At 48.9% G+C, this 25,965-nt stretch overlaps 6 protein-coding genes across 6 annotated transcripts; 2 read left to right on the top strand and 4 right to left on the bottom strand.

Moving 5' to 3' along the window:
• Window positions 1-650: 650 nt before the first annotated feature.
• N7489_011684 (nonribosomal peptide synthase) lies at window positions 651-5,839 on the bottom strand (the record flags this gene model as incomplete). Its single annotated transcript, XM_056717433.1, has 4 exons — window positions 651-806; window positions 972-1,082; window positions 1,161-5,612; window positions 5,669-5,839. 4 exons carry the CDS (start codon window positions 5,837-5,839, stop codon window positions 651-653), a joined length of 4,890 nt encoding a protein of 1,629 aa, XP_056565055.1.
• A 1,687-nt stretch (window positions 5,840-7,526) lies between these two features.
• N7489_011683 (multidrug resistance-associated protein) lies at window positions 7,527-11,548 on the top strand (the record flags this gene model as incomplete). The annotated part of the gene is made up of 11 exons (XM_056717432.1): window positions 7,527-7,619; window positions 7,669-7,948; window positions 8,104-8,232; window positions 8,285-9,018; window positions 9,088-9,250; window positions 9,302-9,649; window positions 9,709-9,832; window positions 10,012-10,070; window positions 10,170-10,761; window positions 10,818-11,276; window positions 11,326-11,548. 11 exons carry the CDS (start codon window positions 7,527-7,529, stop codon window positions 11,546-11,548), a joined length of 3,204 nt encoding a protein of 1,067 aa, XP_056565054.1.
• Window positions 11,549-16,369: 4,821 nt separating this feature from the next.
• Window positions 16,370-17,173, bottom strand: N7489_011682 (uncharacterized protein; the record flags this gene model as incomplete). Its single annotated transcript, XM_056717431.1, has 3 exons — window positions 16,370-16,735; window positions 16,812-17,050; window positions 17,101-17,173. 3 exons carry the CDS (start codon window positions 17,171-17,173, stop codon window positions 16,370-16,372), a joined length of 678 nt encoding a protein of 225 aa, XP_056565053.1.
• A 1,840-nt stretch (window positions 17,174-19,013) lies between these two features.
• On the bottom strand, window positions 19,014-21,179 carry N7489_011681 (WD40 repeat domain-containing protein; the record flags this gene model as incomplete). The annotated part of the gene is made up of 1 exon (XM_056717430.1): window positions 19,014-21,179. One exon carries the CDS (start codon window positions 21,177-21,179, stop codon window positions 19,014-19,016), a length of 2,166 nt encoding a protein of 721 aa, XP_056565052.1.
• Window positions 21,180-21,232: 53 nt separating this feature from the next.
• On the bottom strand, window positions 21,233-23,029 carry N7489_011680 (uncharacterized protein; the record flags this gene model as incomplete). The annotated part of the gene is made up of 4 exons (XM_056717429.1): window positions 21,233-21,305; window positions 21,366-21,377; window positions 21,556-22,894; window positions 22,948-23,029. 4 exons carry the CDS (start codon window positions 23,027-23,029, stop codon window positions 21,233-21,235), a joined length of 1,506 nt encoding a protein of 501 aa, XP_056565051.1.
• Window positions 23,030-24,118: 1,089 nt separating this feature from the next.
• N7489_011679 (uncharacterized protein) lies at window positions 24,119-25,798 on the top strand (the record flags this gene model as incomplete). Its single annotated transcript, XM_056717428.1, has 5 exons — window positions 24,119-24,298; window positions 24,361-24,403; window positions 24,473-25,171; window positions 25,240-25,304; window positions 25,361-25,798. 5 exons carry the CDS (start codon window positions 24,119-24,121, stop codon window positions 25,796-25,798), a joined length of 1,425 nt encoding a protein of 474 aa, XP_056565050.1.
• Between the last annotated feature and the right edge of the window lie 167 nt (window positions 25,799-25,965).

Here is a 25,965-nt window from a genome sequence, read left to right as displayed (position 1 = left end):
TAGGCCGCCTCTAGGGCCTATAAGATAAGCTGCATAGACCATCTATCATATAGGGCATGATATACTGTCTAGGCGAAAAACACCTTCCCTAACGAAGTGTCCCTAACGAGAGCATGCCTTAAGAGTGCTGTCCCAAGCCCTATACTAGGTTCGCTGTCTGACCTGATATATGCCGCGAGATCATCTGCGAGCTTACATGGCTCACCCTTCTTTAAACAGGTCTACACAAGGCCTCTTGATGACAGGTCAACAATCCGAGTGCGTAGAATGGGCATCATGCTCACTATCTCCTCCCATACACGCATAAAGAGCACGGGTTCAGTTGCCGGGTATAGTTCACGGACAACATACGTAACATAGTCTTCACCCTAGCGGGCCGTCATAGCCAAGAGACCTTCTTACAGGGCAGTGTAGGGGAAGACATCCTCAATCTGCTCTACAGTTACATCGCAGAGTAAAGCAATTTCCTACCGGACGTTATTGATGTCAACCGGTGCTTACAGCAGCGAGTACGCCGGCACAACGTGCTCAACTTCTACCGCGGACTTTATCGCCCTCATTACAAGTTCACTCAGTTGAGGATGCAGAAGAACATCTGCCACGGATAGCGCTATACCCTAGCGCCGCGCTGCCCCTACAAGCCGCATGGCCTAGATTGAATCGCCGCCAATGCGGAAGAAGCTGTCATCAGCGCTGATACTGCCCGGTTCAGCCTTGAGAACATCGGCCCAGAGAGCTTGCAGTTGCTCCTCCATCCCAGGCCGTGGAGCGCGGTACTCATGGTGCAGTAAGCTAAAGGCCTTCAGCTGGTCCCATAAAAAGGCACTCCCGCTTTAACGTAATTGACGCCGATCCGTTTTGCCCGTCGCAGTCAGCGGCAGAGAGAGAAGCGGAATGCAGGCCAAAGGGATCATATACACAGGCAAGCATGCTACAAGCCGTGTTTCAGCAGATGAAGCTAGTCGGCGTACCGCTGCTACGTGCCCTTCATCATCAGTGGGACCGGCAGCGGCCCCTAGGCGCACAAACGCAACCAGGGCGGGGCGGTCACCCCCTTTAGGTGTCACGACTTCGGCAACTACCTATACCTCGGATAGCTACGACGGCGGAAGTTAGCTGCTGTCGTCTTCCAGCATAACATCCACCAATGCGTTACGGACGTGGTACTCGACTTCCCCGAGTTCCACTCGCTGTCCTCGGATCTTGACCTGGTCATCCTTGCGACCTATAAAGATAAGGCTTCCGTCCGGAGCATACCGAACAAGGTCCCCAGTCCGATAGAGCCGGCCTCGACGCCCAGGCCGGCCGGGTCCTCCGTGGAGCAGCCATGGCGGATCCTCGACGAACGCAGCATCGGTTTTTTCGGGGTCGTTCAGATAGCCTCGGCCCACCAGTGGTCCTTCCAGCCACAGCTCGCCGATCGCACCAATTGGCGCAAGAGAGTCATGCGATACAATCCAGGCCAAACAGCCGATAGTGTAGCCAAGATCACCTATGCACGTGTTGCTGACGTTGAATCTAGCAACAGAACAGGTTATAGTGCATTCTGATGGACCGTATGTATTCAGGATAGTAAGGGCTTCAGGGCATCCTTCCACCAATGCAGTGTTCAGTTTCTCACCACTGAGGTTCAATGTCTCTAGATTCGGCAAGGCATTGAGATTTAGCAAGGATGATACATTTGGAGTTAGTTCGGCATAAGTCGCTTTGAACTTAACAATGGAGCTTTGAAGGTCATGGTATCTATCTCTTTCGGATGGAATACACAGACAGCCCCCAACAGACAAGGCATTGAGGGCATTTGACCACGATACGTCGAAAGAATAGGAGGCAAAGTCGTACACTCGAACATCTTGTCGAAAACCGAGGGGTGTCTGTAGATGGTGTATAGCAGTCGAAAAGTTTCGATGTGAGACCATCGCAGCTTTTGGTTGACCTGTCGTGCCCGATGTAAACACCACATAGAGCAGATTAAAAGGACTGACAGATGGCAGGCATAGGTTTGTGGGCAAGTCAACCACGCCCAGGGCCTTGCGGTTGACCAGAAAAACACTGCATGTGCCAAGTCGTTTTGCCAGCGCCTCGTTTGCCGTTGATGTTAAGATGACCTGGGCATTGGTCTGACCCACTATCAGACGCAAGCGCTCCTCGGGCTGACTAGTATCCATAGCCACCGACGCGCCGCCGGCTTTCATCACGCCCAGCATAGCGACCGGTGTCCACATAGACTTTTCGAAGCACAACGGGACAATAACCTCGGCTCCCACCCCCCTCGCAATGAGCACGTATGCCAGTCTGGTTAACAATGCATCCAACTGACTGTACGTCAGCTCTCCGTCCCATGCACATACCGCTGGCGCCTCGGGCTGCCGGCGAACAGTTGATGCAATCAGGTCATGGACGCAGGCGTTAACCGCAGATGGGACATTGCTATTCCAGCTCCAGATGTCTCGTAGGTCGCTGCCCGCAAGGACATTGATAGCTTCAAGTTTGACTGAATTGTTCTCGTTTCGGCACAGCTGCCGTAACACGTGATCAAACTGCAGCATCAGACGTTTCACCTCCATCTCCTGCAAAATATGGGCATCATGGCAGCATTCAATTTCGAGCCCATAGTTGGTTGGCCGGCATTCAATTACCAATGAATATGTACTGAAGCTGCCCAGAGTCTCTATTTCGCGTTCACCTGGTCCTGTCTTGCCGGGCTCCGATTTCACGAAGACGGATGCCCGTCGGCCGTCTTCACTGTCGCCCTCCTCCGTCGCCGCCGCAGGCTGCACCACCAGCAAAGTTTGAAATCCACAGGCACGTTCAGCATCACTGCCGTACTTCCGGATTCGCTGCAGGCCAGTCTGTTCAAAAGGAATCATCTCCGCAGCCTGTTGCTGAACCTGCTGCAGCAGTGCCTCCATTGTGCCCTCCGGGTGCATAATGACTCGGACGGGAACAGTGGCGATTGTGGGACCAGCCACCTGCTCTATACCGGGCATTGCTGCCTGGCGCCCTGTCACTGTGGCGCCGAACAGAGCCTCCGTCGTGCCGGAATATCTTGAAGTCAAGATAGCCCACGCCGCCCGGATGGCAGTAGATAGGGTATAGCTGCTGTTCTCCCACCGTAGGCCGGATACCTTATGGATCAATCTTTCGTCGGCCCGAGGCACGTAGGCCAGAGAAGGCAGAGCTGGGAAGCTCGGGGCCTCCAGGCCGGCGAATTGCCCCTGCCAGAACGATTCTGCCGCGACATCGCTCACCGTAAGGGCCCGCTTGATGAAGGCCTGGAACGCCACGGGCTGCACGGGCTGTAGACTAAGGTAGGCCGCCTCCAGGGCCTGTAAGATGAGCTGCATGGACCATCCATCATATAGGGCATGATGTACTGTCCAGGCGAAAAACACCTTCCCTGACGAAGTGTCCCTGACGAGAGCATGCCTTGAGAGTGCTGTCCCAAGCCCCATACTGGGTTCGCTGTCTGACCTGATGTATGCCGCGAGATCATCTGCGAGCTTACATGGCTCACCCTTCTTTAAACAGGTCTGCACAAGGCCTCTTGATGATAGGTCAACAATCCGAGTGCGTAGAATGGGCATCATGCTCACTGTCTCCTCCCATGCACGCATAAAGAGCACGGGTTCAGTTGCCGGGTGTAGTTCACGGACAACATGCGTAACATAGTCTTCACCCTGGCGGGCCGTTATGGCCAAGAGACCTTCTTGCAGGGCAGTGCAGGGGAAGACATCCTCAATCTGCTCTGCAGTTACATCGCAGAGTAAAGCAATTTCCTGCCGGACGTTGTTGATGTCAACCGGTGCTTGCAGCAGCGAGTACGCCGGCACAACGTGCTTAACTTCTACCGCGGACTTTGTCGCCCTCATTGCAAGTTCACTCAGTTGAGGATGCAGAAGAACATCTGCCACGGATAGCGCTATACCCTGGCGCCGCGCTGCCCCTACAAGCCGCATGGCCTGGATTGAATCGCCGCCAATGCGGAAGAAGCTGTCATCAGCGCTGATGCTGCCCGGTTCAGCCTTGAGAACATCGGCCCAGAGAGCTTGCAGTTGCTCCTCCATCCCAGGCCGTGGAGCGCGGTACTCATGGTGCAGTAAGCTAAAGGCCTTCAGCTGGTCCCATGAAAAGGCACTCCCGCTTTGACGTAATTGACGCCGATCCGTTTTGCCCGTCGCAGTCAGCGGCAGAGAGAGAAGCGGAATGCAGGCCGAAGGGATCATATACACAGGCAAGCATGCTGCAAGCCGTGTTTCAGCAGATGAAGCTAGTCGGCGTACCGCTGCTGCGTGCCCTTTATCATCAGTGGGACCGGCGGCGGCCCCTAGGCGCACAAACGCAACCAGGGCGGGGCGGTCACCCCCTTTGGGTGTCACGACTTCGGCAACTACCTGTACCTCGGATAGCTGCGACGGCGGAAGTTGGCTGCTGTCGTCTTCCAGCATAACATCCACCAATGCGTTGCGGACGTGGTACTCGACTTCCCCGAGTTCCACTCGCTGTCCTCGGATCTTGACCTGGTCATCCTTGCGACCTATAAAGATAAGGCTTCCGTCCGGAGCATACCGAACAAGGTCCCCAGTCCGATAGAGCCGGCCTCGACGCCCAGGCCGGCCGGGTCCTCCGTGGAGCAGCCATGGCGGATCCTCGACGAACGCAGCATCGGTTTTTTCGGGGTCGTTCAGATAGCCTCGGCCCACCAGCGGCCCTTCCAGCCACAGCTCGCCGACCGCACCAACTTCAAATATTGGCTCTAGATACTTTGGATCCACAATCCATGTCACGCATCCGACGCCTTTTCCTATTCGCGAGTGCGAGCCTTCGAGACGCGCACTGACTTCACACAAATTCGTTACTGTGCATTCAGAGGCGCCATATCCTGTAAGCACCCTTGCATATGGACTCCAGGCCTCCACATCCTCACCACGTACACTTTCGCCGCCCAGACGTATTGTTTCCAATCCTTTTGCCTCTTCAGGATCAACAAGTCGTGCAACTGTGGGTGTCAGGGCAGCATAAGTAATTCCATATTTGCGAAATAGTTCGCCGAGGTTTGACTGGCGCTCTGCGTTTGATGGGATACAAAGACAGCCGCCTGCGCTGATCGTGTGCAGAAAGTTCGACCAACACACATCAAATGCATATGAGCAAAAGTCAAGGACGCGGCACATTTTTGTAAATCCGAGTGTCGACCGCTGGTACTCAATAGCACTGCTGAAGTTGGAGTGAGTGACCATTGCCCCTTTCCTTTCCCCTGTGCTGCCCGAAGTGAAAACCACATAGAGTAGACTTTGCGATTCAATCACAGGCAAGCAGGTCGATTCCGGCGTTGCTGCACCCAGACTCTCATAGGTCACAGCTAGAATCTGGCAATGGCCCAGTCGTCTAGCCAGGCTTTCTGTCCTGGTAGAGGAAAGGATCAACTTCGGGTTCACTTTGGATATAATCTTTCCTAGGCGTTCCTCAGGCTCCGTCGTTTCTAAGGCGATTGATGCGCCGCCGGCTTTCATCACGCCCAGCATAGCAACGGGTGTCCACATTGACTTTTCGAAGCACAACGGGACAATAACCTCTGCTCCCACCCCCTCGTAATGAGCACGTACGCCAGTCTGGTTGACAACGCATCCAACTGACTGTACGTCAGCTCTCCGTCCCATGCACATACCGCTGGCGCCTCGGGCTGCCGGCGAACAGTTGACCCAATTAGGTCATGAACGCATGCATCGACAGCAGATGGGACATTGCTATTCCATTTCCAGAACTTCACATCCTCCTCCTCGGGATAAGCTGAAGGATTCGCTTCCCAATCGATTGACGGACGCTGTCTTAAAACCATTTTAGGTAGGGCAAGAGAATATTCCCACGAGTCAAAAACAAGGATATGTCTTTTCGGAATGTAAAACGCGAAGGTAGTAGGAAAGGTTCTTTGAAGATTGTAGTCGGACAAAATGACACAAAATCTATGGCCATTTATTGTTTTTATCGTCCTCAGCTATGATCTCCTTTATATTGCGCGCAATTTGAAACCTTCGTAGTAGTATCCACTTATCCCAATCAGCATAGCGCGGGATAATAGTGGAGTATTCTCGATATAGTTGCGCAGCATTGCTAGCGAGGAGCATAGGCAGATCAAAGCGCTGTCACGCTCTAAATGAGAACGAAAGGATCCGATACCAGTCTTCTCATTTGATTTAGGAAGATAAAAGCAGGATCGGTTCAGGACAATACCGGGCTGTGGTAATGCAGCGACAGAGAGGCCTGATACGAATTCCTGTTACTGCGTTTGTCGAATACTGGGTGTACTGATCCAATCGGGGGCCACCAAGCCCTGGTCGTGTGTTGAAGGTGGTATTTTGGGTTTAAGCCTACAGCCGGGCTAGTGCTGCAATTTCGGATAATGGGAAGGCTTATCTACGGTTTCAATTGCGCCTCACCGTCGGGGCTCCGGACAGGGACGGGTAGATCGGCAATTCTCAATGTGGTCCCGGCATCGAAGCTCCAAACACCTTTTCGGCGCTATTAAACTACCTCCTGCTCTTTTCTAGCAAAGTATGTATCTCATCCTCATGCATATGCAAAATGGCAACAATTCTTAATTGTCCCGCAAATAGCGAAGATCATTTCGGTCCTCGTGTGGACATCCGCTGTCGAATTTTTGACTTCACCCTTCTTTTCGAAGAATCCTTCTTCGTCATTCTACCCACCTCTTTGTTTCTGTTACTTTTTCTTGTCCGTCTTAAAGCGCTCTACAGAGAATCAGTCAAAGTTACAGGGTATCGTTTGGCAATATACAAACTTGTAAGTAAAAGCGCTCAGCTTGTATGTCAAATCTATCAGACGATTAATGCGATATCAAAACAACGCAGACCTTGCTTGGTACGCTCTTTCTGCTTCGTCTGGCGTATGCGGTCCTCCATGCAAAGTCCCCTGTATTGTATACGAGACTCGGAACAACATCAGACGTCTTGGAAATTACTACGGCTGGTCTAGCAATGCCTGCTTCTTTTTTGGAAGACCAACGCTCTATTCATCCCTCGGATATTCTTGTCTTATACTTTTCAGCACTGACCATCCTGAATATCCCTCGGCTACGCTCCTTATGGTACATTCCTTCAAGTGATAGCTGTAAAGGATTATTTACAGCTATATACATCTTGCTCGTTCTTTCTCTGCTTTTGGAAACAAAGGGAAAGGCTAATATGCTGCGCATTTTGCACCAAGATGCAAGTGTGGAACAGGTTGTCGGATTCTGGAATCGAAGCTTGTTCATCTGGGTCAATCCATTTCTTCGGGCGGGTTATTCTACAACTTTATCCCTCGACGATATTCCCCGGTTGGATGAAAACTTGGAGGGTGAATTTGCACGGAGAAAACTGCAAAAAGCTTGGACGCAATCGAGACCCAAGCATCGACTCCTGAAAGCCGTGTTAAGGGCGTACAGATCGGCTGCCTTCTCCGCTGTTGTTCCTCGTCTTGCACTTAGTGGTTTTACATTCTGCCAACCTTTTCTGATCACATCCACGATGAAATATTTTCAGGAAGGATCGACAATTGGGAACAAAGAACACGGCCAGGCGTTGATCGGTGCCTATTTTTTGGTTTACTTGGGAATGGCAGTACGTAAATTTGCAAGAAATACCACGTGATATCTAACGTTCAGTGCAGATCTCAACTTCTATATACTGGCGTCAGACTTATCGCCTGACTTTAATGGTCCGAGCAGGTCTTATTTCGGCCATTTACGAACAAACCATTCATTTGACCAGCAATGATATGAGAGATTCAGCTGCTCTTACGCTAATGGGCACGGATGTAGAACGAATAGTGAGCGGCCTTAGAATGTTACATGAGACATGGGCATCAACTATTGAGGTCGCACTTGCCCTCTATCTTCTTGAACGTCAAATTTTCTTGGCGTGTCTTGTTCCTGCTCTTATCTCTCTTGGTAAGTACATTCAGCATTTCACGCTTCTGATAGTACTAATTATCTAGTAGCCTGTGCTTTAGGGGTTGGACCAATTTCAGCACGGGCTGTACCAGCTCAAAAAGCTTGGATTGAGAAAGTACAGAGGCGACTCACTGTGACTTCTGCTATTTTAGGCGACATGAAAGCTATTAAGATGCTAGGGCTTGATGAGATACTCTATAGCCTCATCACAAAGCTTCGAGAGACTGAACTGACGACGTCTGCGAGCTTTCGCAAGCTCCTTATCTGGACTGTGGTCTTATGTAAGGCATTTATTCTGATGGCTATTGATGACAAGAAATTGATGTTCATCAGCCAATATTCCGACTGATTTTGCGCCGTACGCTACATTCGCGGTGTATTCCATGATTTCCATCCTTCGGAACGACTCGTCGCTCCTAGCATCGAATGCTTTCACCGCGCTCTCCTTGATTTCTCTCCTAACATCACCATTGCTAGTCTTTGTTCAGGCTGTGCCATCGGTTGTTGAATCTCTGGGCTGTTTTGAGAGAATTGAGACGTATATCGCGAAACAACCCGTTAGAAACCGACACTCAAAATCACCACCCAGTGACGAACATAAAACTCCCCAGCGAGACACCATTGAGCTGACTACTCCTACTGTCAACCGGCACTTTGACTCTCCTGTTGCATCATTTAATGGAGCGGATATTTCTTGGTCTGACAATGGTGAAGTTGTGCTCAAGGACCTCACTTTGAACATTAAGAAAGGGATAACAATGATTATTGGCCCTGTGAGCTCTGGAAAATCAACACTTATCAAGAGCATTCTGGGAGAAACCTTTGTTAAACACGGAAAAGCTGCCGTACAGCCATTGGGAATTGCATATTGCCCCCAAACCCCATGGATCATCAACGAGACTATTCAATTCAACATTACAGGAGAAACTGAAATTGACGCACAATGGTACGACTTTTGTGTAGCCGCTTGTGGTCTGTCAGATGACTTGAGGGCTATATCCAAAGGTAGTATGCACAAGGCCGGGAGTGACGGCACCGCGCTGAGTGGGGGTCAGAAGCAACGAGTGGTAAGATGGAATCCCCTCTGAGTCATTAAAGTTCTAATTGATCTGACTTTACTATTACGAGTACTTCAGGCTCTTGCGCGAGCAATTTACTCACGAATGCCAATTTATGTTCTCGATGATATTTTCAGTGGTTTAGATTCCAAATCCATTCGCCATATTTGCTCAAGCCTCTTCGCGGAGGAGGGGTATTTCCGGCGAACAGGAAGCATTGTTATTCTTGCAACCCATACCCGTGAGTACTTTAGAGCCCCAAACGAAGGTATCGGAAGCTAAATTCTCATAGAATGCCTTCTTCCGTATGCTGATGAGATTGTCCTTCTCGAAAATGGTAGTGTTGTTGAAAATGCTGCCTTTGAAAACTTCACATCGAGAATATCTGGCATTTCAGCTAAGGTACGAGCTTCATCTAAACACGAGCAGAAGTCGGCCGTGAGAATGGAGACCTCAGAAGAAAATTACAACTTTGCCGCCGAGGTTTCAGACAAAAATGGCATCGGTGACGAGCCTAAAGTTTCACGATGCCATGGAGCTTGGGGCGTCTATAAATATTATGCTCAAAGTGGTGGCCGACTTCTTATTTTTTCCTTCATCGCATGCTTCCTTATTTCGACCTTCTTCAGCAGCTTTTCCAGTCAGTAACTTTCCGAGCAGACTCAATTCCTTGTTTGCGGGTCTAAATACTGAGTATAGCTTTGTGGGTCCAATGGTGGTCCGATTCAAACGCAAAGGCTCCAAATGCTAAGCTAGGCTTGTATCTCGGGGCATATACAGCGTTTACGGTTTTAAATGTTTCTTGTTTTACGTTGGGATGCTAGTAAGTTGTTTTGAGTCTCAACAAATGGCTATTCATTAAGTTAAAATCCAGTTTATTGCTCATCAACATCATCAACGAAACAGGCCTCCGCTTACACGCAAACCTTTTGAAGTCCACCTTCAAAGCGCCATTCGCCTTTTTCAAAATACTGATAGTGGATCCATTACAAATCGATTCAGTCAGGACATTGACCTGGTTGACATGAAGCTCCCAGTCTGGGTAGTGAACACTGTAGCGAGTAAGTTTTGTGCAAACAGCTCATATTCCCCTTGACTGCTATGCTTTGAAACGGGTCTAAAACGCCTAGTAGATGGCTCATTAAGCTTGACAAATCTAGTCATTCTTTGCGCAGTGGGAAAGTATCTGGCCGCTTTCTTTCCCGTGATCATCGTCGCCATTTTTTTGATCCAGTCGTACTACCTTCGAACTTCCCGTCAAGTGAGACTGCTTGAAATTGAAGCAAAAGCCCCTTTATACGCTCAATTCACGGAGACAATTAAGGGAATTGCAACGATTCAGGCACTAAGATGGCACAAAACTTTCCAAGCCGAATGCGAGAAGCGGCTAAATCGTTCTCAGCGGGCCTTTTACATGCTTATCTGTATTCAGCAGTGGCTAGGTTTAGTTCTGAACTTGGTGGTTGCTGCCATTGTGGTGACACTGCTTGCTATCACGACCTCTCTGAGAGACAAGTTTAGCGCTGGAGCTATGGGTGTGGCTCTTAATTTGGTTCTAACATTTAACCAGACTCTAGTTCGTACTATTCAGGCTTGGACTCAGCTAGAGACCTCAGTTGGCGCAGTGTCACGTATACAAATATTCGAAAGGGAGACGCCTTCCGAGGAGAGGGATCAAAAACGACCTCCTCCGGTCACTGAGTGGCCTATGAAGGGTGGGATTTTGCTTAGCAACGTAACTGCTGCCTATAGGTAAGCTCAATCACCGGATTGTTTCTTTCATGCCGCGGCGATTCACATATAAATAGTCTGAAATCTGCTCCAGTCTTGAGGAACTTATCCTTGAAAATCAACGCAGGTGAAAAACTCGCGGTTTGCGGTCCATCTGGCTGTGGCAAAACCTCCTTCATTATGGTGGTCCTGCAGATGATTGATATTCAGACGGGTTATGTGTCGATAGACGGGCAGAATTTGGCCGATCTCGAGCCACGTGACGTTCGCCTTAGACTAAATGTCATCCCACAGGACCCATTTTTCATGCCCGGCACGATACGATTCAATCTAGATCCTTTGGGAAGAGTTTCTGACGAATTTATCGTATCTTCTATGGTGAAAGTAGGTCTCTGGGGAAAATTCGAAAATAACGGTGGTCTTGACATGGATTTGGAAATCTCGGACTGGTCTGTCGGCGAAAGGCAATTGCTGGCCTTGGCAAGAGCTTTGAATGTTCAGAGCCCTATTCTGATACTCGATGAGGCGACTAGCAGGTAAATCTAGTTCTTGTTTTTTTCCATGATCACGACTAATAGATCATAGTGTTGACCACGGGACAGAGTCAATCATGCAAAAGGTGATTGATGAAGAATTTGGCCAACAAACCGTGATTGCGGTGGTGCATCGCTTCCGATACATTGGTCGATTTCATCGAGTAGCGCTGCTGAGAAGCGGAAAGCTGATAGAATGCGACACTCCTAAGGCTCTTCTCGCACGCAATTCTGAATTCAAAGAGTTCCATGACAAATTGCACGAGTCACATTGAAATGTTACACGCGATGCCTCATCAGATAATACTGTCGCTGTTCATCTTTTGCTGGATTCATGTATCCTTCAGACAAACTTGGCTTCATATTCAGAATCAATCCAGTTCGGAGCATTGCATGGAACAGGTGACACCTGGCATATATCTAGTCAGGATGCATACGGGCCGTTGTTCGAAATAGTTGTAAGCCCTGCCATCGGAAATTACCTGCCGGACAGTTCAAGCACATAGCAGAAAGCTACATAATTTGGGAAATATGGTGACACTCGGATGGTTGCTTGCCCTATTTCTAAGTGGACTGCATAATCACTGGCATATCAACAAGATTGCTTGCTTAGGTTATTCAAAGCAAAAATTCGAAGACTATGAAAGCTTAAAGGCCGTTATACTAAAATTAGAGATCCCAAAAGCCCAATTTAAGTTCTCGTTGAGCTGTTCAGGGAAAACCTAGACCTGCGAGAGTCGCAAGGCTAGAATGCGACAAAATCATTTTAAATTTCCCCACTCGTCGTATGCCTCATGTTCGCCCGTAACAGCAGCCACCTACCGCCGATTGGTGTCCTCAAGGATTCCAAGACCAGCACTGTTGCAAGCACCAACACCCAAGGCACTAAGGAGTCACGGGTCACTCTTCATTATATCTTAAGGTTCCATCATTCATGACGTCCTGGTTTCTTACATTCGCTCTAAGCATCTCGGCCACTTGCCCTATGTTACTTCGAAGCCTTGTCTGGGACTTGGGAGGCATTCACGAGTGAACAGCCATAGGACGATTGGGGACGATTTAAAGGGTTTGACGACACTAGTCTCAATCTGTAATAGGTCCTCAGGGGCTTCTCTTCGATCCCAGACTTTTTCCTGACAATGACCAGATTCTCGGGGGATGTTTACCTTGGGTAGATTTGATATGCAATTATGAAACGTATGAGCCTGGGTGGGCATTAGTTAAGTTAACGTAATTCACCAGTGAGCTGCGCACCACTAGTGAGCTGCGCAGTCCGGAACACATAGTAAATGCGAGATATGTTACATCTATATCTTAACAACCGCACACTTGTTCTATCTAGTTACCTACCGATAACAATCGATAAGACTTATTAGTACTGTATATCAATTTCAAGGACACCGAAAGGCCAGGTGATTATCATTTCCAAATTTACCGAAAATTACGAACACAAAAGCTCGATATTAATATATCTTGATAATTATGACAGAGAAACTCCTTAAGCTCAGGTAAGGTGCTGGACACTACATGGAGAGTATTTAGGCTTAAGGAAAGATCCCTGTAGACAAGGATTGTTGAGATATTAAGTTGTAATTTATCGCTTTTACTATGTGTTCTGGACTGCGCACACGGGCGAGCTGCGCAGCCCAGAACACATAGTAAAAGCGATAAATTACGACATGATATTTCAACAACGGTTGCCTATATGAGCTTTTCCTTGTAGCCTAATGATTTTTATGTGATATCTAGGCACTTGGTAGCGTTTAGGGGAATTTAATAAATTAGTGACTGAAATATATATATATCTGGAGTTCAGCGATGTACAGAGGATTTCGAAAACAGTTTACTCCCCAGACAAACCCGCTTTCTCTCCCAGTGCCCCACTCAGAATGCGCTAATCCAACTTTGGCTAGCTGAGGTACCTTCCTTGCGGCGTAACGCCGTATAATTGGCTGCGGGGGAATCTGAAACCCAGCAGTCCGGACTAGACGTCCTTGTGGGTCTCTGGGAAAAGAAAACGGGTGTGCCTGGGGGGTAAACTGTTTTCGAAATCCTCTGTATTTTTCGATATCATAACAATGCAAGTTCCCGATTAATTCAAAATTGATACATTATACTAAAAATGCTTATCAATTACTTATCAGCAAGTAATGAAATTAAATAAAAGTGTTGGTTATTGAAATATCATGTCGTAATTTGTCGCTTTTACTATGTGTTCTGGGCTGCGCAGCTCGCCCGTGTGCGCAGCTCGCCCGTGTGCGCAGCTCGCCCGTGTGCGCAGCTCGCCCGTGTGCGCAGCTCGCCCGTGTGCGCAGCTCGCCCGTGTGCGCAGCTCGCCCGTGTGCGCAGCTCGCCCGTAAAATACGTTAAATTAAGTGGTATGACTAGAATCTCGTAACTCTGCGTTTCGTTCCTTGACCTTTTGTTGAGTGGACTTCTCAACGTTTAACGGGAGAGCCCTTCTGATTCTTGAGGTCGTTGCGAGTATGTGGATCGTCCCGTAGAAAGACAGCCATTTCATCGAGATAGAGAATGGGCACAGTGGTGTAACAAAAGTATTTGACCTTGAGCACTTCGGGATCCACTTTATGGCCTGACCGCCTCTTATACCCCCTACGTTAATCAAGCCAACCATCGCCCCTGACCGATCCACAACCCCTGTCATCCAACAGAAATTATGTGCTATATAATGGTGCTAGAAGTGATCAGATGACTAATATTTCTGTCTTTCGGAAATTGTCTTAGGAAACACCTAGAAAAGCCGATCCGAGCAGAGCTGTGTTCGAACCCTTGCTGCTCAAAAAGATAAAAAAACAGTTAGGCCAAAAGACATGTGTTCCAACAAAATATCTATAATAACGCGACATCGTCACTTCTGCTCTAAGAAGCCCATCCCTGCCTGCAAGTGTCTTCTGTTTCCTCCCATCCACCTGTAGCTTGGTAAATAGACCAATTAAGCCTTCTACCTGACGAATATTGTCCTCGGTGGCGCCCTCTCGGTGTTGAGTCCGTAGAAGCGCATCCTGCATGTTATTGATAACCGTGGCACTAGATGTTAGGTCGGGTGGTGGCCCAGATATATCTTCGTTATCTCGGCCATCATCATCATCATCACCACCAGGTTCGTGTCACAGATGGAACCGCCAAAGCTATACAGGTGTTGCAGGATCACCAAGCGCGTGGTAAAAGCAGGCCAAAATTGCATGGATACGGACAACGTGAATCTGGCGATTGCATAGACAGCATGTGGCTGGAAATACCACAGACTCCATTATGAGCGCTCTGGCCAATGGGTGCTGTTGAGTGGATCCGAAGTTGAACCCCCATTTTGGGAAATATCACTTTGCGCCCATCGCAACTCGGCTTTAACCGTGCAAAAGACGCGTTTTCACGTGTGAGAATGCGTGTGTTCATCTTATGGCATATTAACAGGAGGTTGTGAGCGCGAATGGCTTATTTACGTCGTAGATGACCACCTTCACTAAGTTTGTGTTTGAATTTTCAAATCATTCTAATTATTATATATATCTAGGGTTCACCTCTCACAAATTCCATTGCATTGTTGTATGCTAACCGCACCCAAACGAACACTACTTATGCTTCCATATAGTTACTACACCATTACTACCAGCATCTAGCCTATCAGCCATGGAATTGGTCATTGTGCTCAAAACTGGAAGCAATTATCACAGGATATTCTGGTGCCAGATACCGCACCTAACCTAATATGGCTAGACCGCATGGACAGCCATAGAACTATTGCCCAATTAGTTGAGGCCTACGCCATCGGCTGCCGAAAAGGCTGCTGTTCGTCCGCAAACAACGGAACCTCGGGCGAAAGACAAGCGAAAGAGACATCTCAAGAATGATCACCGACGAAGAGAATCAATACATGCTGTACAGGTTCAGAAGGAATTTTGAAGTCACTAAGCAGAAGTCCAGGGACCAGTTGCTAGGCAATCTGCCACATGATCTATAGAGCCCCCACTACCGAATACCACGGAGTTCCATATTATTCTCGTAAGCGTTACGTAATTTACACCCCTGGATACAGTTTCATACGAGATGCCTGTTTCGACGTCCATCAATTTGATGCGGCCCGCTAAATAATTGATCTGCGCTTAGGCCTTGGCGTTGGGGCCAGAAAAGAATGAGACAGAGTGTATGTGTCAAGCCGATTTTGGAAGGACTGTATGTGACCGCTAATGTGATAGTGAAAATCCGGTTTTTCATGCGGCAGTGACGGCCGCATTTGGATACAGACGTTGCAGATCATATCAGCGGCTGATTCCGTCTTTATTCCATGGTTCATGCGTGTGAGACGAGCCCGTGCGGTTGATCGCCAGAGCCCGATAATCCCGCGGTCTTCTCATGTTTGACTGCGTGTTCTGTTAACCCGCACAACTTGGTTACGAATCCCTGAGGATGAAGAATAGTCGCATACCGCAGGTCCACGGGATATGAACGAAAGCTTGACGCAATGACAGCATTCCTACATGTACCTGGCAAAGTCCCTTCTTTTTCTTCGCTGTGACCCACTTAGTAATTTATCGCTAGTTCAGATCCTGACCATTGTTTTTGACCACTCCGCCCGACCACTCTGCCTAACCGTTCTGCTTGACCACTCTGCTTAACCACCCTGCTTAATTACTCTGCTGAACTTACACGACCAGACCCTGGGTTAATAGGGCTAGGCTCTGGTAGTAGTGCTGTAGTACCTGTATGGAAGCATAAATTGTGCTCCGCGTACAAATGCGGTTGGGCATACAGCAGATGCACCAAAGTTTGTACAAGGTAAACTCAGGATATATATAATGCATAGTATGATTTGGATTTTCAACCACGAACCTAGTGAACATGGCTGTCCACGGCCTAGGCGAGCCCTTCGCGGTCGCTACCTCCTTCTTATATGCCGTAAATATACCAATCGCATTTTCACACGTAAAAACGCGTCCTTTGCACGGTTATAACCGAGTTGCGATGGGCGCAAAGTGTTATTTCCCAAAATGGGGGTTCAACTTCGGATCCACTCAAACAGCACCCATTGGCCAGAGCGCTCCGTAAGTTAAACGCGAAACACCCCACCACATTGTCAGTCAAGCCACGTCGCGTAGCGGAGCCTGCGATATTCCTAGCGCCATGCTGTCTATGCTATCGCCAGATTCATCTTGTCTGCATCCATGCAAATTTGGCCTGCTCCACTCCTGGGCTTGATGATCCTGCAAAACCTGCATAGCTTTGGTGATCCCATTTGTCAGACGGACCAACTCGTCTTCTAGGTGAGTTGCTCGAGATGAACTACTATCCAACTCGCCCTGAAGCCGACGAATTTTTTCGTGTAATGTGCGATTCTCGTCGAGAGACTCCCGGAGATGGATGCTCGTGCGGTCAAGCTCGTTCTTCATTTCATGATTGACGCCTTCCAGTTCGCGGATCTTTGCCGTGAAAGAGCCGCTTTGCTCCTCGTCCGTACGGGGGGCCCAGACTATATCCAAATTTAGTGTTGCATTGGCCAAGCGTGGGGATCGCAAGCCTCACCTCTTCTCTTGGCAGATGGTCTCGTTCTAACTGGGCAACCTGCAGCGTCTGCGGAGTAACTGCCTCAAGCGACCGGCCTAGTTCTTCGCAAATGGACCTGTACAGGCCAACACTTCCACCGCCCAAATTGGACTGCAACAGGCTCTTCTTGGATTCCGTCACCGACCAAGCGTATCCATCCCCAGCCGATGGCTGTAGACGGACTTGGCTGGGAGCGACGACAAGGCCAAGTCGGTCATCTGACGCGGATTAGTTTCACTTATTAGGCAAAGATAAGCCCGCAACATACATATATGGGCTGCCAATGCCTCACGGCACTGTTGCCTGAAGAAGGCGCGCTTCTCATTGCTCGTGAGAACCATGATCGTATTTGATCTGTCAACAAGGCTCAAACCGTTGATATATATTCAAGCTAGAGATCGTATGCCTCTACGACTTATCGGTTGAAGACGATCTGATTGTCGTTCAAGCATGAACACCCCAGTGGGGCCAACCGGTTACCAATGACCACAGTTGACCGTTGGAAATTGTTAACTGGCTATGAAGCTCGGTCAGCGTTGATTTAACCACGACAATTATATTAGCAATATTCGTCAGATTTGTACCGTAACCTGGAGAATTGACTCTTTCGACCATGAGCCTCTTTCGACCATGAGCCTCTTTCGACCATGAGCCTCTTTCGACCATGATTCTCTTTCGACGATGAGTCCTCATCCACCGCATTTCAGCCTCGCTCTCGGCTGATTATCTAACTTCGCTTCTGCCGCTTGTTAGACCAGTCGGGCGGCCCTTTCATCCAAACCACGCTGGGTGATGCGACTGCACTTCTGCCCCCGCAGAAAAGATTGGCTTGGAAGCCCGTAGATGGCCGATATTGTGTTCTCAGCGACCATAGGAAAGTATTGTGACGAACAATCCAAGTGAGTGAACTCCACCAATTTACTACCTTGGCCTATGAGCCGCTGAGCGAAGCCATATGGAGCACGTCCGCCTGGAGGGATGACTAGAAAAAAAAAGGAGTAAGATGGTTGGAATGAGCCCAAAGGATGGCTGACAACCTACCTCTGTTCCCATGCTGCCACTTCGCCGGAATCTCTGCACGAATATTGCCGGTGCAACCACTTGTGGTGGATGTTCAATGTATCGCGGTTTGAATCGAAAAAGAAATCGACATGTTGCTTTGTACAAGTCGTATCGTCATGTGCTCCGTCTGTTTGGACATAGCTATACTTGCGCGCACAGCTCTCAGTATCACCCCTGCGAACGTCGATACTGGCGGGGCGCTTCCTTGAACAGCTCGATCTGCTCTTCTTCCGCCGTTCCTATTGCACGAACGTAGACGCGAGTGGTTTTTGCTAGGTCAACCTACAACGTTATAGATAAACCCTATCACCTGTGCCTTAGTCCTGCTGACAAACTTGTGCAAACGCAGTGAAAGCTCGACACTGAGTTTGTACCGTAAACGCAAGAGATCAGATTTCACTTCTAATTCCTGTCTAAGCAAACGGCTTAATGCCATTGATGTTTGGTGGTTGGACGTCTAGACCGGGTCAACATAAGTCTCGCTTGACCTACTACTGTCACCTATTATGTATGAAATGTGGTAAACTAGTGCAATCGGTTGCGTTTTACAGTTGAACCGCAATGATAACCGGTTCGACCGCGACTGACCGTCTCAACCGCGACCTGTTCCGTTGCCCCACATGAACCGTGCGCCGACATGTTTATGCGACCAGTTCTGCCCTTTGAACGTTCTTATTATTTGTATCGAACAGTGACTCCTCGGTCTATCATTTTTTCATATTGTGGTTGCCAATTTCGGTGAAGATACCATGTTGTGGTCATTTGATTGGTTGCCGCTCATGTCGAACGACCATTGAGCTTGGCAATGCGCTTCACAAGACTTGGTGGGGAGGTGGGACGATGAGCAGAATCATGCGTCACGAAGATTCCTACCAGCATTTGGCAGGTGGGCCTATTTTGTTCACTTTATCCAAGAGGACTTGATAAATGAACCAGATGTGTGCAATGACTGACACTGCCCTGGGTCAACTTCGATGTCTTGAAAGCCAAGCTTGCCTTTGCCCCTAGATTCATGTCTCACTGCTTCTACAGTACAGTATCCTGGGCATAAGGATACAGGCGATTGAAGGTAAAGCGTAGATGGGAAGACACAGAAATCCGAAGCAATATGAACATTGATCAAAGGCCATCAATGGGACTGTGTTTTGCAAGCTTGAGAAATATGACGAGACCCGAGGAGCGGCTGACCGCTAATTGTGCCGCAGATATAGCAAAGGAATAGGGATTACTTGGTCGATAGTCGATAGGCAACCAAAGGACGTTGACGCCATTATATGTTATCCAGGACTGGTCATCATTCAAACCATACCCAATTTGTTCTGGCAATGGCCTGGATCCTATATCAAATGTACCAATTGACGTGTGTAGATGATTGAGATTGACTTTATCAAAGTGAACGAAGTGAGGGGAGCTGATATGAAGTGTTGACATGCACTGACCGGTGGCTGGATCCCAGATCCTGACGGTCTTATCATATGACGCTGATGCGAGTCGGTTTCCATCTTGCGACCAGGCAATCGAACGAACCGAGTGGCTATGCCCCTCAAGGGTTGACGTGCACTGACCGGGGATCGGATCCCAGATCCTGACGGTGTTATCATCTGAACCTGATGCGAGTCGGCTTCCATTTTGCGCCCATGCAATCGAGAGGACCGAGCGGCTATGCCCATCGAGGGTAGACGTGCACTGGCCGGTGGCGGGATCCCAGATCCTGACGGTGTTATAACATGACGCTGATGCAAGTTGGTTTCCATCTTGCGACCAGGCAATCGAGTTATCCGAGCCGCTATGCCCTTCAAGGGTTGACGCGCACTGACCGGTGGCTGGATCCCAGATCCTGACGGTGTTATCATATGACGCTGATGCGAGTCGGTTTCCATCTTGCGACCAGGCAATCGAACTAACCGAGCGGCTATGCCCCTCAAGGATTGACATGCACTGACCGGTGATCGGATCCCAGATCCTGACGGTGTTATCATCTGATCCTGATGCAAGCCGGCTTTCATTTTGCGACCATGCAATCAAAACGACCCAACCGCTATGCCCCTTGAGGGTTAACGCACAATGGCCGGTGGCCGGATCCCAGATCCTGACGGTGTTATCAACTGACCCTGATGCGAGTCGGCTCCCATCTTGCGACCATGCAGTCGAGAGGAACCAATCGCTATGTTCCTCGAGGGTTGACGCGCACTGGCCGGTGGCCGGATCCCAGATCCTGACGGTGTTATCCTCTGACCCTGATGCGAGCCGGCTTCCATCTTGCGACCAGGCAATCGAGTTAACCGAGCGGCTATGCCCCTCAAGGGTTGACGTGCACTGGCCGGTGGTCGGATCCCAGATTCTGACGGTGTTATAATATGACGCTGATGCAAGTCGGTTTCCATCTTGCGACCAGGCAATTGAGTGGACCCAACCGCTATGTCCCTCGAGAGTTGACCTGCACTGGCCGGTGGCCGGATCCCAGATCTTGACGGTCTTATCATATGACGCTGATGCGAGTCGGTTTCCATCTTGCGACCAGGCAATCGAACTAACCGAGCGGCTATGCCCCTCAAGGGTTGACGTGCACTGACAGATGATCGGATCCCAGATCCTGACGGTGTTATCAACTGAGGATAATGCGAGTCGGCTTCCATCTTGCGACCAGGCAATCGAGTTAACCGAGCGGTTATGCCCCTCAAGGTTTGACGTGCACTGGCCGGTGGCCGGATCCCAGACCCTGACGGTGTTATCATCTGACCCTGATGCGAATCGGCTTCCATCTTGCGACCAGGCAATTGAGTGGACCAAATCCCTATGCCCCTTGAGGGTTGACGTGCACTGGCCGGTGGCCGGATCCCAGATCCTAATTGTCTTATCTCGGGACGCTGATGCAAGTCGACTTCCATCTTGCGACCATGCAATCAAAACGACCCAACCGCTATGCCCCTTGAGGATTAATACGCACTGGCCGATGGCCGGGTCCCAGATTCTAACGGTGTTATCATCTGACCCTGATGCGAGTCGGCTTCCATCTTGCGACCAGGCAATCGAGTTAACCGAGCGGTTATGCCCCTCGAGGGTAGACGCGCACTGGCCGGTGGCCGGATCCCAGATCCTGACGGTCTTATCATCTGACCCTGATGCGAGTCGGCATCCATCTTGCGACCATGCAATCGAGAGGACCGAACGGCTATGCCCCTCGAGGGTTTGAAGACATGGACTCCACTCTTTGTCCACCAATGGTTCATTTAAAATCCAATCTGGTCTCTCCTTTTGATAATGTCTTCTTGTGATGCTCGACATTGGGCTAAATAGCAAAGGTGAATAATATATTTGAAGGGGGCAACTTTCAATTGCTAGTCTGTTGTATCGAATGAATCGGGAGGCATCTTGGACTTGATGTAAAAGGGCAAGCGGTTCACTTGTTTCCTATTATAGTTGTTCTTATGTTAGAAGTGGAGATCGTTTCATTTATGACCAATTACTCACCTGAAGTAAGCCCTCGAGCATTAGCATAGCTGCTATGCCCTGTGATATGCTTCCAATAATACTCAGGGCTTCGAGCCAGTGAAGGTACTTCTTTTGTAGAAAATCATTTATACAACCTCTCTCATCAACCCTAAGATCATCTCTTTTATGGCATCCACTATGGTGAAAGTGGTCAACCCAATAGACACACGCGTATTTTGCAGCTGCTAATGGATTCGGACTGGGCGGTATGACTTTCTCAATCGGGATTCCAGGAAACTTGAGTTGAAAGATATCGCGTCGAAGTGTTTTGAACATAGCTTGCAGCGAGCGAGAGAAAATCGTGCGGTGTTCAGGTTCTATGCCCCCAGAGAAAACCCCGCTTTGTGTCTCTTTTAATAGAAATTCCTTTGCAGATTGATGAACGAAAAGAATAGTGTCTTCGCGTACAGTCAAAAACGATCCACAAACCGCAACAATCTCTGATAGGGTTTCAGAGTCACCTGAGAGTTCATCAGGTAGTTCAACAAGAGAGGCTAGCTCGTCAAATGCGATAGGCCGATACACTATGGACATGACAGCAAGTATTCGCTTGCAGGACTCGGCATCTTCCGAGTTACGAATCTGATCGATCATCCGACCGTACAAGGCATTCAGTCCAGGAGGAAACGCCTCCAGCTTTTTAAGGGCGTGTCTCCGCGATGTTCTATCAAGATCTTGACAAACCAAGGCTACCCAAAGAAAGGTTCCTTGTGAGTTAGATAATAGATGACGGCAGATTGCATCACGAGTTTCGTCGCTATACCTTTTAACTTTCGCCAAATGGTGAACCTTGTGTTGAATGAATTTGCTCACAGCTTCGGATACAGAGGCCTCATTTAGCTCTAATGAGATTGGGGTGGTCTGGGTAGCATCAAGACGCTCTTCGATATCAGGCCAGTTGCGGCTCGAGACAATCCACTTTACTTGTGGGTAAGCAGACGAAACCTGAGTAACCAAGTCGAGAAGGGAGGGTAAGCCTGATGTACATTCATCCAGCGCGTCGATAATCAAATAGGTGCTTGGTAAGATGGGGTCTTTCAAAAGTTCCATGAAGATCCTAGAGAGGGCATTCCATGCGTTTATATCTTCAAACAATGCTTTTCCCACGTGGTCATACTGACTCCTTACATAAGAGAGAAGATATGGCTGCTTTTTGACAAGCAAATATACTAAGCCACGGATAACAGCGGTGGCATTATTGATTCGCACGTCGGTAGCTTGGCAAAAGAAGAACGAAACATTCGCAGTGTCCCCAAACGACTGTGTTAACTCTTCGATGATACCGCAGAGGAGCATTGTCTTTCCTTTGCCCGGATCACCTCTGATCCAGAGGAGACTGTTGCTCTGGTTGCTTTGCCATTGTTGAAACTCCTCGTTGTCTACAATCCAGCAGTATGAGTCTCTTAGCAGCCCTCCGTTGGTGTTCTGAATACGATCTTTGTCATCGTGAGGATTAGTTGTCCGCAGATCCCGGAGGCACGCTTGCTTCAATGATGTTTCCGATTGCACTTGGGTAGCCACTCATTAGTCACGCTCCTTTATAGTCATGCGTTCCACTCACAAAAGTGATTGGTGATATGACCTAGGTTCTGCCCAACTTGAAGCCCAGAGTTTGAACCATCGTATGATATCGTGCACGCCATTATTGCAGGTGATTTTTAGAAGGGGTAGTCGCCAAAATGCGGCTGTCTTCGAGTTACCCCGCTGTCAGGTGACTCGTTGCTCGTTAGTGGAGTCGAGATATAGGGTATCAGTCGTATCATTCTTTCCAATGTATTACAGAGCAAATCATCATGTGATTCTGAGTTACAATACGTTTCAGGGGTTCGAAATTGCCTAATCCAAATATAGACTAGCATGTTTCAGGATTAAGTTTGGAAAAGAATCAAAGAGAGTATAAAGGTGAAACTGATTTCGAGCGCGTCTGTATCAAGATCCTTCAGGGAGAAAATTGCGCCCTAGAGCTCAAGAACAACAAACTGAAGTCTGAATTGGCAAAGAAGAGGCTGCAGTACCCAGAGCAGCCTGACGGAAAGCAAGCTTAGAGACCTACTTTGATTAGATCAGATTGGCCGGATCTTGTATGAACTCTGAGGTATTCAGACTTACCAGCTTTCAACATTGTTACCCGCGAGAATTGCATATGAAGAAAGAAGAGGTATACAGAAGGATTAATGATGCCATGACTGGTCACAGGATAATATTTCGGAGGGAAAAATGCTCAATTTTGTATGTTAGGTCAAAGATTATTTTGCTGCGGGGATCGTTCTAGCAGGGATTGTGTGGAAGACAAACCGTGTAATCGGTCGTTTGGGCCCGCAAGAAACCACCGCCATCTTATTACTCATGACCACAAAGCCAACTCTATTGCTAGAAGAACAACGACCATAACACAATACTCATGCGTCTCTATAAGAATAAGTGCCTCTCTCTCTAGGCTGACAACCAAAAGAATGCCCCCAATCGGGTCAAAGTGGTATCGATGGATTGCTGACACCTCTCTCCCTAACTTGTATGCCATCTCAGCCGCCATAATCATAGCAATTTGCTTGATCTATTGGCTTACACGAGATGTGTGGCGCTGGGCGTGGACAGGACGCCATGTGTTCTGTCGTCGACCTTTCCGATCGAAAATACTAGTTGCTTGGAGACGCTTTGCCTTCGTCCACCTGCCAAAATGCATGCGTTGGCTGGACATCTCAAATTACTGGCAAGCGCTAATCCTGGCTGTCATGCTGGCGGGGAACATTGTTGGCCTCCGACTTCGAGCCCATTCTTGGGCGGAAGCACAGAAAAGGGCTGGTTCCATAGCAGTCATCAACCTCGTGCCTTTGTGCACCGGTATCAGCTTTGGTTTTCCGGCGGATCTGCTCCACATAGACCGCCAGATGCTCGCGTGGTTCCATCGCTGGGTAGGTCGCATTTGCGTGCTCCATTCTCTGTTACATTGTTCGCTGCTCGTTACTGTCGCCAGAACGATGGACTTGGCAAACTCACGATACATTATTCCAATAGCCGTAAGTAGAGAATATTCCGAGGTTAAGTGTGCCTAATGCGAGGATCAACATCTCATCAAATATAGGCAGGTTGTGCTCTCGTTCTCGTGATACCGGTTACTTGTGCGGCGGTCCGACGGCGACACCTGCAATTTGCGATGAAATGTCACTACCTTCTTGCAGCAACGGCGATTGGCGCGCTTATATACTACCTGGTGGAGCGACAGTCACTGTATCGGTGGTACCTGGTAGGCGCTATCTGCCTGTGGTTTTTTATTAGCGCTGCTGTCTGCACGACGGCCGCTTGCAATCAGAAACCTTGGAAATCGTCCCGGAATAAGGTAGTCTTGAACTCTGTGAGCCATTTCCTTTGGCTTGATATAGAGCTGCCCCTCAACCGAGCGATCCGCCCTGGCCAGTATGTGCAGCTTTGGATGCCAGGAGCCGGCTTTCGCGCTTTCTTTCAGCTTCCTCGGTTCTATATTGCATTCTGGGAAGATGGACAAACTCAAAGAATAGTCCGTATGGTAGCAGAGCCTCAACCCGGGCTGGCGCGAAAGCTGTACTACGAAGCACTGAGATCCCCAGTCAAGCAGTCGGCCATCATACTCGGACCGTACGGACATCCTCTCGATTTCTATCGGTTCGGTACAATCCTCTTCGTGGTAGAGGACATCGGGTTTTTCCGAGCGCTTTCATACATTGAAATGTTGGTGGAGGCCAGCCGTAAGCGAGAAGTAATGGTGCGAAAGCTAGAGGTTCTCTGGAAGCGACGAGTTGGCAAAGATGGTATGTTTCTATCCTAGACAAGTACTTTCGAGTCTGAAAGCCACCTTTGCTGACTGGAGTTCTGACAGAAAATCCACAATGGGTAAATGAATGGATGCAAGACCTTTTCAATCGCGACTGGAGATCGTTCAAGGTGAGTTTTCTGCTACTGTAGCTCATTCTGTGCGCTGCGATCTGACCGTACTTCAGATTTTACGATTCAGCATCTACTGCCCGCGTACTCAATCAAGCCCCCAGGAAAACCTTTCCTACGAGCATAATGCAATGCTTTGCTACTTTTACGGCTCGATCAAGATCGAGGAGGAAGTTGCGCGGTATCTCAACAATCAACGCGGAGCCATGGCCGTAGCGGGTGAGCTTCCCAAGTCCAACCTCCATCCACTTCAGTGCGCTAAAGAGCGCAATATTACGGTTAGGGTGCTAACAATCTATGCAGTATGTGCAGGTCCGTCAATAAGTGAGGCTGTGGCGAAGACTGTACAGCCACACGTAGGAAGGAATCTCCAGCTAATCGTTCTCGACCCCGATATGAGCCCTACGCCGGATGGTGATAAAGATTTGCCCGGCAGCGAGTCTGCAGTTGACAACCAGGATCCAAAACACAGTCTCGGGAGCGGGAGAGGGTAATCGTATCCACCAAGAACAACGAAATCCAGTGGATAACCGTAAGCTACAGTATTTATCGCCTACAGAAATTGACTCGGAAACCGGAAAAGTCGAAAGGAGCAACCACTCGAAGTGGGTGGAAAATAGATTGGCACAGGGGCGCTAAAAGCCTACCATCACAGTCACCG

The sequence above is a fragment of the Penicillium chrysogenum genome (assembly GCF_028827035.1).
Source record: "Penicillium chrysogenum strain IBT 35668 chromosome Unknown utg000005l_segment0_segment0, whole genome shotgun sequence".
NCBI lineage: Eukaryota > Fungi > Ascomycota > Eurotiomycetes > Eurotiales > Aspergillaceae > Penicillium > Penicillium chrysogenum.
This window is presented reverse-complemented; position numbering and strand designations above follow the sequence as displayed.